The sequence below is a fragment of the Ruditapes philippinarum genome, unplaced genomic scaffold, assembly GCF_026571515.1.
Source record: "Ruditapes philippinarum isolate M1 unplaced genomic scaffold, ASM2657151v2 ctg753_1_1_1_1, whole genome shotgun sequence".
NCBI classification, from domain to species: domain Eukaryota; kingdom Metazoa; phylum Mollusca; class Bivalvia; order Venerida; family Veneridae; genus Ruditapes; species Ruditapes philippinarum.
In genome coordinates, this window is record NW_026854157.1 from 172,462 (window position 1) to 187,104 (window position 14,643).

Genomic DNA, 14,643 nt, shown 5'->3' on the forward strand with positions numbered 1-14,643 from the left:
GATATTATCATTGATTTTAGTTATTATTAATAGAATTTCAAGTTCCTGTCTGTGGTTTTTCTATGTTTGTGACATAAAAGGTTTTGTCATGCGCAGATTAAAGCAGCGAAAGAACAAATTAACAAGGAGCAAACGAACGAAAGTAACGAAACAATTCATGTCAAATATAGTTAACAAAATACAAAACATATCTGCACGCAAGGCAACTCACCACGAAAACAATACCATTAATTAAAAAGATAATGAAATCTGTTGTTTATGCAACCAAATGTCACAAGACACCTAAGTCAATATTGTAATATCTTAAGTTAGGCTTAACACGTTAATGTTTTTTGTTTCAAATTGTCACAGAAACCGCGACATTCAGACTAGTTTAAACCCAATATGATTAACATAAACTTTCAGACGACTTTGATACCTCTATCAAATACAACTTTCTCATATGTGACCTGTGTACATAACTTGTCACAGTGTCACCTGAACATACAGTGTACAATACAAACGTTATCTTATGTAATGAAAATAAATGAAAAATGTGATGACTTAATAAGCTGTAATTAATTTCATTTTTGTCTGAGTATACTTTGGTATGTTATTATTTTAGTCTCTGTCCTGAAGGATGATATTTTGATGACGTTTCACTCAATCCCTTTGTTTATTTGCCATAACATAAAAACAGTGTGCGCAATTTTTTTTTTGATATAAAAAGAATATAAATGATTATAAAATATAAAACATTATTTTTCATTTGAAAACTGTTGTATAATTGTAAATAAAACTATGATAATTTTGCCAAAATTTTACTTTGTTTAAAAATAAATTAGATCGACACTCTCTTGTTTGCATCCATTCCCTAATCTATTCTACATCTATTCTATTCTGCCCGTATAGTTTGATCACCCAAAATGTTCATGATTTTCTTTTAGACTTCCGGAACCTGCACTGCCATCTTTTGAAGGTGTGGATAAATATATTGCCGATATTCCAATCATCGCTTGAATCTTTTTTGCTCAATCTGTATCGCTTGCGTCGATGATGGCGAAGAAAAATAAATATGCCATCTATGCAAACCAGGTAAGGAAACGCTGTCAACACTTGTGAAGTGACATTATGCTCATTATTCCACTGTCAAGTTGAGTATAATTAGCAATATAATTAAAAAAGATTGACTTTTATAATGGTGATTGATCAATAATTGGTAGCGAAAAATGTTATTGATACAATAATTATAAAACTACCTAAATTCACAGATATATAGCTAAATTATATAAAAAAACTTCCCCACTCTTTTTATGAATTGAGCATTATTGATACATTCTGAACAATATTTATTTAAATTTCTGTTGGTTATGAGGATTCATGCTTTTTTGTCATTGATTATTATAAAAGTATAACACAATTATGACAAAATGTCAAATTATTTTTATGTTAATTTGTTCAATGACCATTTACACTTGCATGGTCATAATGTCACTTTGAATCACATGTATAAGTATTCTTAATGATAATGTTATGTAAGGTTAAAACAGTCATGTTATCCTTTAGAATTTTTAGCAAATGGCATTGATCTAGATGGCATAGAATTTGTTCTAATTTAATATAGATGCTAAGTACAAGTCACGGTTAATCAAAATTAATTCATGTAAAGAAACCAATGTTTTATTTTTTTATCATCAGAAAATGTAAAAACCTTATTGCACCGACCCTTATTCAGAGTGTTGATATCCAATTTACCTTTAAATCAGGCAAGAGAGCTTGTTTTGAAAAACTGGAAGACCTTGCTTTAAGCAGGAATATATTGTATAGATATAACCTTTAATGCAAACATGTGTCTATATCTCTGTAAATTTAAAACACATATGACTGATAAAGTTATGAAAAACTATATTTTACATTTGTTTTTTTTTATCATTTACTATTTTTATTAATTTTGTTTCAGGAGTTGATAGCGTACGAAGCTGGAAATGTATTCGGATCATTTTTCTCGTGCTACCCTTACGCTGCCTCCGTGTCGAGAAGTTCTGCACATGATTCTGCCGGTGGAAAAGCACAGGTTCGTTCCATTCCATTATAACAATGTTTGAACCCCATTTTCCACAGTTAAAGTTTATGATCTTAACTTTGATGTTGATGTGTGTTATCAGAAAATGTGTATTTTTTATGTATCGTCTTTAACCGTAGCGTGCTTGTAGTCATAATCAACGTAATCTTTTATACAAATGCATATCATAATTAGATATTTTTTGTTATGTTTTCAGATTGCAAGTTTTTTTCCGCCAGTATGGTAATCATCGTGATACTCTGGCTCGGACCTTTGCTTGAATCTCTACCGAATGTGAAATATATCCCCACAAAGCCAAAGATATGTTCTTTTCTTTACACAGAAAAATATTGACCGCATCGACTTCAAAAAACTTGATATCAGATTGCCGTTACAAAAAATGAATAGTCATCTTTGCAGTGGGACTAAATTTACCTATTTATTTAAAATTCAAATTCATATGATTAATGACTTGGCTATGAACAATCTGAATAAAGTTCAGATCTACTTATTTTCTTATAATTTGAATCGGATTGCGGTTATAAAAGCAATGTAAACGTCATAGTGACATTTTATTATTCAATTATTTCAGTGCGTTTTATCAGCGATTATTGTGGCTGCATTACGTAGCCTTATTCTGCAAGTGCTGGAATTACCCAAAATATGGAGAACTTCAAAATATGACTTTGTGAGTATTATTTCAAGACCATTTGTAAAACCGACGAAGAAACATTACTTTAATATACTATTATAATTGTTTATCAATGACTGCAACATACATAAGTAAACTATTTCAGAACCGAGTATTTCAAACAGGGATATGTTGAGTGAGTTCTCCAGTTTTCAGCAAAATAAAATTTTAAGTGTGCATTCCTTAATATCTTCATAGCATTACGACAAAAAGACGACAATGGTATAATTATGGCACATTATTCGCTTATATACAGAGAAATATGAATTGAATGAGATCTTTGTTTATTATCAATTATTAGTGATATTAAAACATCGGAAAAGATACTTTTGACTGTACTTTTTTCATTAACATACGTAACACAATGATAAAATTGCAAGCAATTGTATAATAATAGCCATTTATTTTAAAACAAAAATAGCGGTAAACATCTTCCGAAAATAAATAAGATACAAGGCACTATATTCTAGTATTATTTAATAATGGGAATAGATACCATTTGTGTGCATTTTGTAGAAAAATGCACTGTGCGAGTTCCTGATAGGCCTGTCGGTGTTATTAATAACAAGGCATTTGAACAATAAACCGTGCTTTTATTCTACAATGCAAGCAAAGGTAATTAATTAACGAGAGTCAAAACAAGCTCACATGCAGTAGCTAAGAGACTCCAGTTATTCATGTTATTCGAACCTTTATAGTCGCCTCGTACGATCACACAGAGATAAACGGTGTCTGCAATTATTATGCCTTGACCATTAAAGGTAACCCTCATCGAAATGTTAAGCTCCTGTAGAAAATCGTTTCAATAACAGAGATGGCATCAAGTTGCAATATACAATTACTCAAATTTAATCACAGTTATAACTATCTTTATCATGATTTAACTGTTTAAAATTTTAGAATATGTGCTACTAGATAAAAGCGACACATCGTCCGCAACAAAATAATATATAACTGACTCTATGACGAATGGAACATGGGGAGGGGATAATATAATAATAATAGTAGTAATAATTATTATAATAATAATTTATTTCCAAAGGGTAACACAATAAGATATACCATCGTGAAACACACATAACTTATTGGCCCTCTTTACAGTATATAAACACACACGCGCCCGCAAGCACGCACACGCAAGCACACCAACACACGCAAGCACGCGCACGCGCACACGCACACACACACACTCACAAGACAACATTATTAAACACTCTTCTTGTCAATTAAAATTTGGCCCCTAAACAAACATTACTTGATTGTTTTTTGAAGATATCAGCATCACCATTTTCTTTAAATTATTACACTAATATAAAAAATCAGTACTTTTTATATTTCAATATAATCAACATATATAAGTATCATTTGAATATATATAGCAAGTGGAAATACACTGATGTCCTATAAGTTCTTACAAAGTTTCAAAACAATTAAGATTCATGAAATAATTCATGAGTTCTTTATCTTTGAATATTGATTTAACAAGTTCAATTTAGTAGATACTGGTAACATTTGAATTTGCGATGTTGTCTTTGACAAAATGTAAGAAGAACCTGAAATGGACCAACATTTACATGTAAAGACCATTTCTTTTAGGTCCGAGCGAAAGTTTGTTCCACTGAAACAGTAAATCAGAAAGTTCTGATTGTTTAATATCGAAAATGCTACAGAAATAGGAAAGAAAGCCGCTATGATATTCAAAACATTATAAAGGTCGTATCCATTGTAAACAGCTCAAAATGACTATAAGCCATACATTTAAACGATAACAGGAAATGTCACCCTGATAATTACATCAAACTGATATTTTCCTGAAGTAGCATCCACATTATGACTGGCATGTAATAACTTATTTGACATTTGCAACAGCTTACTCTCATAACGAGTGAAACGATGCAAATTAACCTTAATGATAAATGATAACTTATTTTCTCTATGTTTCCTTCTGACTGAACCAATCGTTGCCAAAGTTTGTTAAACGGTATCGTTACTGCATTATGTACAAAAATTCCTGTTTGATTCATGAAGAAGTGTCCATTGTAATGCAAAAAGTATCAACGAAACACAATAAGATATAAAATGAAAAATAAAATAACTATGAATTAAAGGATAAGACACATGCAAGAAATAATGAAAATTATCTTTTATAATCTTTAGCAAAACTTATCAAGTCAATATTGCGAAAAAAGCCAATCATTAAACTTTTACAGATATCATGCTTGTCATCACCTTGTATATTATTCGATACCAGTTCAATATGATGACGGTTTGACCATCGCGTCACCTTATTGTTATCCTAATTGTGCAGTATTGTTTGGAAATACTGACCCGATACTCGTTAATTTTCGGAAGCGTGTTTGTTAGTTTCTGTAATTTATTACGATTTACTAATTTATTTAAATGATAGGAAAGTTCTCGATACTTTGTCTTATACTTATGTCCCGTTTACCTAGTCGAAAGTATGGTAGCATAGCGATCGCGAAGTTGCTAGTACAAATCCTCAATAAACTATATTTTTCATATTTCTTTAATCATCTTAAATTATGTGAAGAATTAGTGGATGAATCATTATTTTTGATTTTCTGTGCCTTTTCTTTTCAAAAATCATAACTTGATAATATATACATGTAGATAGAAATTTTCATAATTTCAATTTGTACAGTCGTACAATTGGCGAGTATATGCACAAAAACTCAGAAGTCAATTTTCCAAAAAAATAAAAGAATAAGATTCAATGAAAGCTTTCATTAAGATACGAACCTACAACCTTCAATATGAAACTAAAAGTATTTACTACTTATCACATAGGTTAGTCAGGCACGAGTTGTTTCGGTATTAATGACATTAAGTTATACATAAACCATGTTTACCTTTATGCCATACTTAAAAAATCCGTATGATTAACTTCGGAATCCGACAATTACCGACAAAAGGACATTGAATATTCAAAAGTCTAAGGTCAATATTGCAAAAAAACATATTCTTATATAATTATATTGTACTGAATTACTGCACGATAGTCAAACACCTGTGTATCACTGTGTAAATTAAGCTGCTCTATTTCTTATTTCTGTTTTGTTGTTGAATAAATTCGTAAGATGCAGAATATAAAGCAGATAACACTTTATAATTATACAAACTGCAATTTTTGCAAATGTATGAATCTATTATAACAGCCAAATGAACACAAATACGTTCACACTGTCTCTGACTTACATACTCATAAATATTTATTTCTTGGTTTACGGCGCACAAACACAGTATACGTCATATGGCGCCGCAACGTGAAAGATGTTGTCGGCTAACTTCGGGTGTTACAAGCATCAAGCACCACCAGGGGTCAAAACAACCTCACATGCAGGAGTTAAGAAATGCATAGACTCTAGTTATTCGAACCCTTATAGTCGCCTCGTGCGAACATGCAGGGATAAACGTGGCTGCAATTCTTGACCATTAAAGGCAACCCTCATCGAAATGTCAAGTTCCTGTAGAAAATCTTTACAAAAACATGGATAGTTAAGCGATATCTGCAGTTATCAGCAAATAATCATTTTACCACAAAAAGCCAATGGTGGTTACAATATTGTTTCTCTGATATAATGAAGAATATGACATAAATGAGATAATGGATATTATTTACTTTCAAATTGGTATTAAAACCTCGAAAAAGATGTGTGCGACCGGAATGCTTTCAAATACATATGTAACACAATGATTTAGTTGCAAGCAATTTTGTTGTTTACTTTAAAACGAAAATATGGATAATCATCTTCCCAAAAGACACTATTTTGCTGTATTCAAATTAGGGAATAGATATCAATTTTGAGTGCATTGTTGTAGAAAAACGAACATAACAAACGGTATAAACGGCATTTATAATCAAAATAGCGTTACAGAGAATTAAATTTCGAGACAATGAAATTTCTCTTTGACATGTACAATGTATTAATTTTTACAATTTTACGATGTAAAATGATATTTTGGTAAATCCATAGCAGTTATACAACTAATACATTATGACATGTCCATCTAGGGGTATAGAGTGAGTGAGCGAGTGAAAGTCAAAATAAGTTTCCATTTGTCTTAATTCCTTTCAGTTTTATAATTTGCCTTAATTTCTGTTAACATCCAGCATCGATTTATGAAAATAGAGAGGTAGTCTTTTTATATTTTCGGTAGATTTGTATTAAAATCCCCTAACCATATTCCAATCATTTGCTGGTCAATCACCATAATAACAGTCAATCTTTAGAAATATATTGTTAATAAAGCCCAACTTGACAACGAAAAAGTGTGCTTAATGCCAAATCATGAATTTGTTGTTGATGCAATCTTGTGTTATTGCGTTTTTAATTACCATTTATAAATATCTCAAAATAACATAATAATCGTTGCAAAATGTTTTGTTGATAAGATAGTTAGAAGCGAACCTGAATGGTTGGCGAAATGTATGTAGAATGCACAGAAACCAAACAATGGACACTTGTCCAAAACCTGCACTGCTTTCATCAATACATGTACACATACTGATGCTGAACACTTTTTCCATAGCAAAATTTCTACAGATATATTCATCATAATTTAGTCCTAAAAGCACAACAATGATTACAATGCAAGATAACCATGCCCTCCGTCATAAGCCCTCCCTACGAAACCTAAATGGAAAGCATATGCTTAGCATGCGCTCTAGTGCAATGCTAAAGATAACCCATGCCGAGAGTTGTGGAGCAAAAGGTATCAGACCAGCAGAAATACGCCCCATTATGCTACAATAACTCGTGTCGGAGATATCAAAGAAATGTGGAATGACGATTCCGATCTGGAAACTTATGATTGTAAGTAAATCTCTTGAAGCTAGTATTTTGAAGTATATAGAGCACGCCATCTTGCAGCACTCTCTCCCTCGATTCCATACAATCAGAGACAAAATATTTCCGAAGAATCCAATTACAATTTCTACGATCATAATATTTACCGCTAAAATCCACCAAGAATTAAAGTTTTGTTCAAATTTCATTTCAGTAGTAATCAATAATGTTTCAATTAGTTTATCCTGTACACTATCATAAAAGGTATCCCAAACGGAAGTATTTCCTTCGGAATAGTTTGTGAAAGTATCCTCAACATCAAACGTGAAATTCATGTTTCTCCCTTTGTAAGTTCTAACAACGCATTGAGAAATATAATTGTATTGCGATGAAACGTTATCCCGAGGTTTTTTTTTTATAGTTTCAGAGTTAGCATAATCCTGGCTTAAATGGCATTGCTTTCTGAAGTTTTCATGTCTTCATAGCTGTATTTCTCAAGTTAGAACCTTACGACAGCACTTGCAGTAAAGTGTTTACTTTCTTAATCTTAAGTTTGAAGGAGATGCTTCATTGGAACGGGAAGCCTTAATGTCCGTATGTGTGTACTTTAAATGTGTTCGTGGGTTGACCTATAGAACATGCAAAACACGTCTCGTGTACAAGAAACATAAACACACCTTGGTTATTTGTAATATCCTTAAAGTTTGTTATCATAGATGTATACCTTATAAGAATAATATCTTTCGGTTGTTTCGGACACCGTATTTGATGTTCTTCTTATCGTCTATATATTTCGATTCTAAAAGGAGGTCACTAGTAAGTCAGTAACTGTAAACATGAGCATGGGTTATGGACACAATAAACCTCTCTTGTGATGATTTCAAAGATAATATTTCAATGTTTGTCACATTTTTATTATTGCCACAATAATGCCAATCACGATAGTTAAATGGGTAAGTCACAACACGAACTTCCGTTTTTGTATCACGTAGTCTAACTTGTACGTAAACATGTTCATCTCGCGTTTGGTTAGATAACGTTCCTGATCGAAGGAAACTTAATAAGTTGTTCATAATTATATTGTTTCCTGAAATTTCGAAATTTTGTTTAACTTTAACTGATTACTCTGATTTGTAATATACAGTTTTTGTCTGAGAATTGTGAATCCAAAATTTATATAACATATTAGTTTTTCTGTTACTTTAACAATTGTAGGGAAAATTTTCTTTCATGCTCGATGATATTTTTGAAGAGTGGAGCGTAAAAATTAACATATTGAATATTTACATGTATAAAGCAGGCATCTGTTTTTTTATTAACAATAACCTAATTAAAGCTGTACTAACATAATTCTTACTTATAATCCAAGTGAATATAAAAACTGGCGTATGTATTTCCTTTGATTTTCTCCATCAATTTATATACCTCGTATTTTAGAGAATTGTTCCAACAGGAAATATCACCCTGTTAATTACATCAAATTAATATTCCACTTTGAAAAATGCATAAATATGTTTTATAAGTTTAACAAAAAAAACACAATTTAAAAATTATAAGACAAAAATTGCGAAAAAACCCGGGAAAGTTTTCATTTTTTCAGATAACATGTTGCCATCACGGTATAGAAAATTTATAATTTTCGCTATTGAACTTAAAGTATTATTATGCAACAAAGTCACTGTTGACGTTCTATATTTAGATATATGACGTAATCATTATACATGTGACGTAACCATTAAAAAATGCGACGCGCTGAAAATAAGTACGGATTAGACAAATCAGGAACAATTTAGCTTAATGTCAGTTACAGCAGCATCTATTTGTTGATGTCGTTTTAGAATCGAAATAATATATCCTAATCGGTGATTTTATCGCTTGATAACATCACTTTTGGTTGTTCGGATGCGCATCATTATATCACTCGGGCTACGCCCTCGTGATATAATTCTTCGCATCCGAACTCCAAACAGTGATGTTATTGAGCGATAAAATCACTGTTTGGGATATATTATATCTTAAATATTCTCTTTAATCCAGTGAAATAGTATATGAAATCAGTTCTTATATCATGTACATTTCATTCTGCAACTTTTAAATGTTGATAAATGTTAACATTTCTAAATAATGTTTTATTCAAAAAGTAGGAATAGTAGGAATATTTGTATAAACTGCAGGAGTATGGTAAAAAAGTAGTAAAGTAGGCAAAAGTAGGCCTTTTGAAATTTAAGTTCCATTGCAAAAAAAACAAAACAAAAAAAAAAAAAAAACAATTTATTACATGTTTTTCCCAAGGTACTCAATGAACATTAGAACGGTTGGGAGGCGTTTTTCCGACCAGAGCATGCAATACAATAGATGACCCCCTTCTCATATGTTGCTGTTTTAATTAAAGTTTTTTTTTCTGACAACATAAATATATAATAAGAAAACATATTATTAAATGATAAAACCTTTTACTGAATGAATGGAATAAACAAAACGAATAGTATCGTAACAATTGGTTATTTGATAGAATTTCAAGTTTCTGTGCTATAACTTATCTTATTTTAATATTTAACCTTTGTGAGAAAAGAATATTAAAATTAACTATATCATAATATAATACATTAATTGACATTGTTGTTTTAATTGACACTGTGATTTACATAAGATTAACATTAGAACAAAAAACTTGATATTTCATCAATATTTAATAAGAATGTACTGTAACGAGGAAGTCCCTGTCGCTACAGAAAAATACACCAAAGTTTGTCCGCACAGTTGGTTTATCGGACCAAAAATTAGGTAAGAAAACTGGAAATAATGTATATATTTTCGGATACATATGGAAAACTACTCTTGTATATCGTTTTGTTATCAAAAATAAACATGTTGGGACTTAAACTAATCGAATATTTAAAACAACTGATACATTATTTGTTTGCATGTGCAAATAAAGTTGACGGTTGAATTTGCAGCAACAAATACCTCGATAACGTCCTAAATACTATAAAATGTAGTACTTTATTTTGACGATCATGCACAATTAAAAGTTCTGATCAGCATGCGCAATTCTATTCTTCAAGAAATTACAATAGACAACAAATATTTGGAAATGAAAACATGCTCATACCCACTTTGGTTTTCGCTTTCGTCGGCCATTAGTCCGTATCGCATGATTTCACCTCGCTTAAAGTATCGCACCGCTCTACGTTCGACCCCCTGTGAAGATTTATCGATATTGTATATTCCAAAAAGCATTATTTGTAAAGATATTACCGAATTTACATTTCATGTAAATAAAGGGAGGTAATTAGAAATTTATTTTCGATAAAGTCTAAGCCAAATGTTTCAATAAGAAATGAATGCATTTTTTATGATTACTTATAATGCGTATAAGCATTTTCAGTACATACTTAACATATTATTGAATGTTTGGAAATTGTTTGAGAATAATAATAATAATTATACCTATAAAATTTTTCACTTAAGTGTTGTTACATCTTAATTACAACCTTTGGGATCTTTAAGGTAAAGAATTAAAATTATGATAGAATATGGTAAAATATGCAAGTAAAATATCTGATATCGTCAAAATATCCGTCCAACGGGAATCCGCCTATGCAAGCCTCGTTATCGCCTAATGGCCGAGTACCCTTGGGACGGTATTCCGATCCAGACCCCGCAACATAAGACAAATATAATTATTATTCTGGTAAAGGAGATGGAATTTTTTCTGGTAAACATATATCTTAACATATATATATATTGATTTTTTTCAAAACCAGGAAACGCCACACGTCTTATTATATTATATGGATATTTACATGAAATAATAATAATTGATCAATTACAAATACGACACACTGATCTTTATATGAATAGTGTATAATTCCGTCTAACTAATGTTTAGAGCAAACACAAATAAGCCACGTTTTCATGAATTTGTTATGTGGGGATAATAAGGATTAATTATATTATGTTAATAATATCAACATGTACACATAATTATGTTTTTGTTATACTTTATGAAGAATTGATGTTCTATTTATACTTTTTTCTGATTAATTAATAAAATTCAATGATACTGATCTAGAATATGACACGCTATCTTAAAGGATTACTTTATATTAAAACAAATAGTCGAGTATAATTTTATGACATAGCTGGGTTCTTTTTTCTAAAAGTTTTGTAACATCAATATAGTTTGTATCAAAGGTGACATACTAAAGTTTGATAGAAGTGCTGTGGTTTACAAACTGTGCTTGACACAACTGTCACTTTGTAAAGATCTATAGTCGTAATCTGTATCAGGAATTTGAAAATATTAAAATAATGATGTATAATAATTTTTCTATCAAAACCTACAATACAATCTATTATAAAAATTCTATGAACTAAAGTTGTAGATAAAAGGAGGTATATTGAGGGCAACGAAACTTTATGATAGAAAGGGGGAAATTGCAGACACAGCTTATATATGTATATGGGGAATAATAAACGGTGCAATTTCTCCCGTGTCGTCCTCCCAGTTTACACTAAAATGAATTATAGGGACAACTTTTTCAGCTGCAACCAGCACATTTCTCTAATAAATGTAGAACCCTCGGGATAGTGGATAACAAATATATAACAGTAAAATGTGTATGGCTAGAATATAAAACGAGTAACAGCAAAACAACCAAAATAGTATTAATGTACGTAATAAATATGGGACAAAAAAAAAAGAAAGAAAAGTAAATTATATGCAGTAAAGCTTCAATAATTTACGTCCTCGATGGATCCGAGCCTGCAGTCTTAAATTGAGGTTATTGATAGTCAATTATCGAATGTAACAAATGGAAATATGATATAACGTGAACCATTCCAAAATAGTTGTACACGTAAATATGTTTAAGTTATCCAGATGTTTATGTTGGACAAAACTTTATTAATGTAATAAGCTAATAATGTAATTTTGTTGCATAACTCAGCTTTCTCTATTGTTTTAAACTCCCATTTGTAAGCGCTCGTAAATTTAATACAGAGAGTATAAAAGGGACGGAGTGAACAGGCAAATATTAATCGTGCAACCTAGATTCTGAATATTATAATTGTATAACATACTGTAAGTTATGTAAGTTTTAAATAAAACAGGATTTACAAAACTTATAAACAGTTTCTGCAATTGTGTATACGAATACAAATGTGAAGATTATACAGTTTTTATCGTTGATTTAAATAAATATATACAATCTCTTTAAACTGTTACAAAAATGTTTGGTATGGCATAGATACTATTTAATTTATTCGCTTCATTTGAATTCATTTTTCTCAAGTTTTAAATTTTATTTTCAGGTTGAGTGACAACAAATGGAATATATTTATGAGAAACAAAAGTTATTATTTTAATTATGACGGAGGAATTTAAGCTCAAAATCGTTGATAAGATACTAACAATATACCCGCCGATATTATTAAGCATTGGACTTACAGGAAACATTTTATCCGTGATCGTTTTAGCACAGGCAAGTACTAGAAAAACTTCAACTGGTTTTACGTTGATATTTCTGACAGTTACCGACACATTGATTCTCATAAATTCTGTTCTTGTGCGATGGCTGAGCCATATGTTTGAGATAAATTTAAGGTCTTCTTCAAATGGTGCGTGCAAATTTCATGTTTTCATGTCATATGTTCTGTTTCAACTGTCACCGTGGATTCTTGTCTTTGTTACAGTCGAACGAGTATTCAGTGTGAAATATCCGCACAGAGTGAGGGATGTTTTCACAAGAAAAAGGGTAATTCGAGGCCTACTTATCCTTGTTTTGGTCCTTAGTAGTGCGAATGCCCATCTTATTTATGGATACGAGCATGTTTATAAAGAAGCATACTACTGTACAGCGAGAAGCAATCACGAAGATTTCATGTTTAAATACTGGACATGGATTGATTTTGCCCTTGCATTCGTCATTCCATTTTGCGTGCTTCTTTGCGGCAACATAATTGTTATACACAAACTCAAATTGAGTGAAAGGTTTCAAAAATCAACTTCAATTACAACACAAAGTGGACAAGAACTCAGAGGCAACTTAAATCGGCGAGGAAACAATACGGCGTCTCATTTCACAATGACGGCAGTCATACTTAACATAACATTCTCCTGTTTGGTTTCTCCCTTTTCAATCTTTGCAATTGGACAGCCATATTGGTTTCCACACGAAACACTATCATCAGAAGAAATAGTAAACTTAACGCTTATTGGGACAATATTACTTATGTTACTACATACAAATAGTGCAATTAATTTTGTACTCTACATTTTTTGTGGGTCAAAGTTTAGGAGAGATTTTATGAATATATTTTGTAAGCGACAAAGGTCATTGTCTGTGCAGAGCTTTTGTTCGCAATCTCTGAGCACTTTAAACTATTAAGACGTGGCATTTTGTCGATTATAACACAAAATTTAATGCTCTCTTAACATTTGAAATATCAATAACTACAAATAAAGATTCAGATAACTTTATTAGTTCATGGATTTGTTCATGTTTTCTAGCTTATAGTAATAAGGTTTTCTTTTCAAAAAGTGATCAGATGAGTCAATAGCCAGGTCAAAGACATTAATTTACGTATAAATATCATATGGTGACTTTCAAGTTTATCTGTCAGGGGAAGACATAAGAGCATTATTCCAGGCACAAGCCGACATCTCAGTGGAACCACCGACCTTCTGTAATCTAGCTGGGTGGCTTCTTAACCAGAGAGAATCCAAAGTTACTGATGGAATTTGAAGCTTCACAGATAAGGGGCAAGTTATTTAAAGTTAGTGATCTTGACCACTTGGCGAAGGAGGACCCTTTCACTACAATTACCCATGAGTCAGCATGCAAGCATCAAGCGTTCAATGTTTGGGACTGACTGCGAAGACTGCTTTGTTTTAATGCTACAAGATCCATAGAACTTTTAATTATTTCTAATATTTTAACTCATTACAAATGGAAAAGACTTTTACGCGAAAAGAAATCATTTTGCTATAACATGTAAAGTATATTGTAAGCATTAACACATTTAGAAATTAGGTTGACTGTATATTGTATGTTAAATCAAATTATCTTCACGCTTACACACCGCTAAAGTTTAGCTGT

At 31.2% G+C, this 14,643-nt stretch overlaps 1 protein-coding gene across 3 annotated transcripts; it reads left to right on the plus strand.

The window, feature by feature from the left end:
- The first annotated feature begins 2,596 nt into the window (after positions 1 to 2,596).
- Positions 2,597 to 14,022, plus strand: LOC132739172 (probable G-protein coupled receptor 139). 3 transcript variants are annotated; one of them, XM_060726824.1, is made up of 2 exons: positions 2,597 to 2,729; positions 12,857 to 14,022. In XM_060726824.1, exon 2 carries the CDS (start codon positions 12,913 to 12,915, stop codon positions 13,930 to 13,932), a length of 1,020 nt encoding a protein of 339 aa, XP_060582807.1. In that variant the 5' UTR covers positions 2,597 to 2,729; positions 12,857 to 12,912; the 3' UTR covers positions 13,933 to 14,022. The 3 variants fall into 3 exon arrangements, with proteins under 3 accessions (XP_060582807.1, XP_060582809.1, XP_060582808.1); XM_060726826.1 differs by lacking the exon at positions 2,597 to 2,729 and adding an exon at positions 12,544 to 12,626; XM_060726825.1 differs by lacking the exon at positions 2,597 to 2,729 and adding an exon at positions 12,553 to 12,635.
- The last annotated feature ends 621 nt before the right edge of the window (positions 14,023 to 14,643 follow it).

Bases quoted from the DNA above. Each gene is read 5' to 3' on its own strand.
- LOC132739172 (XM_060726824.1), top strand. From the start codon at position 12,913: ATGACGGAGGAATTTAAGCTCAAAATCGTTGATAAGATACTAACAATA.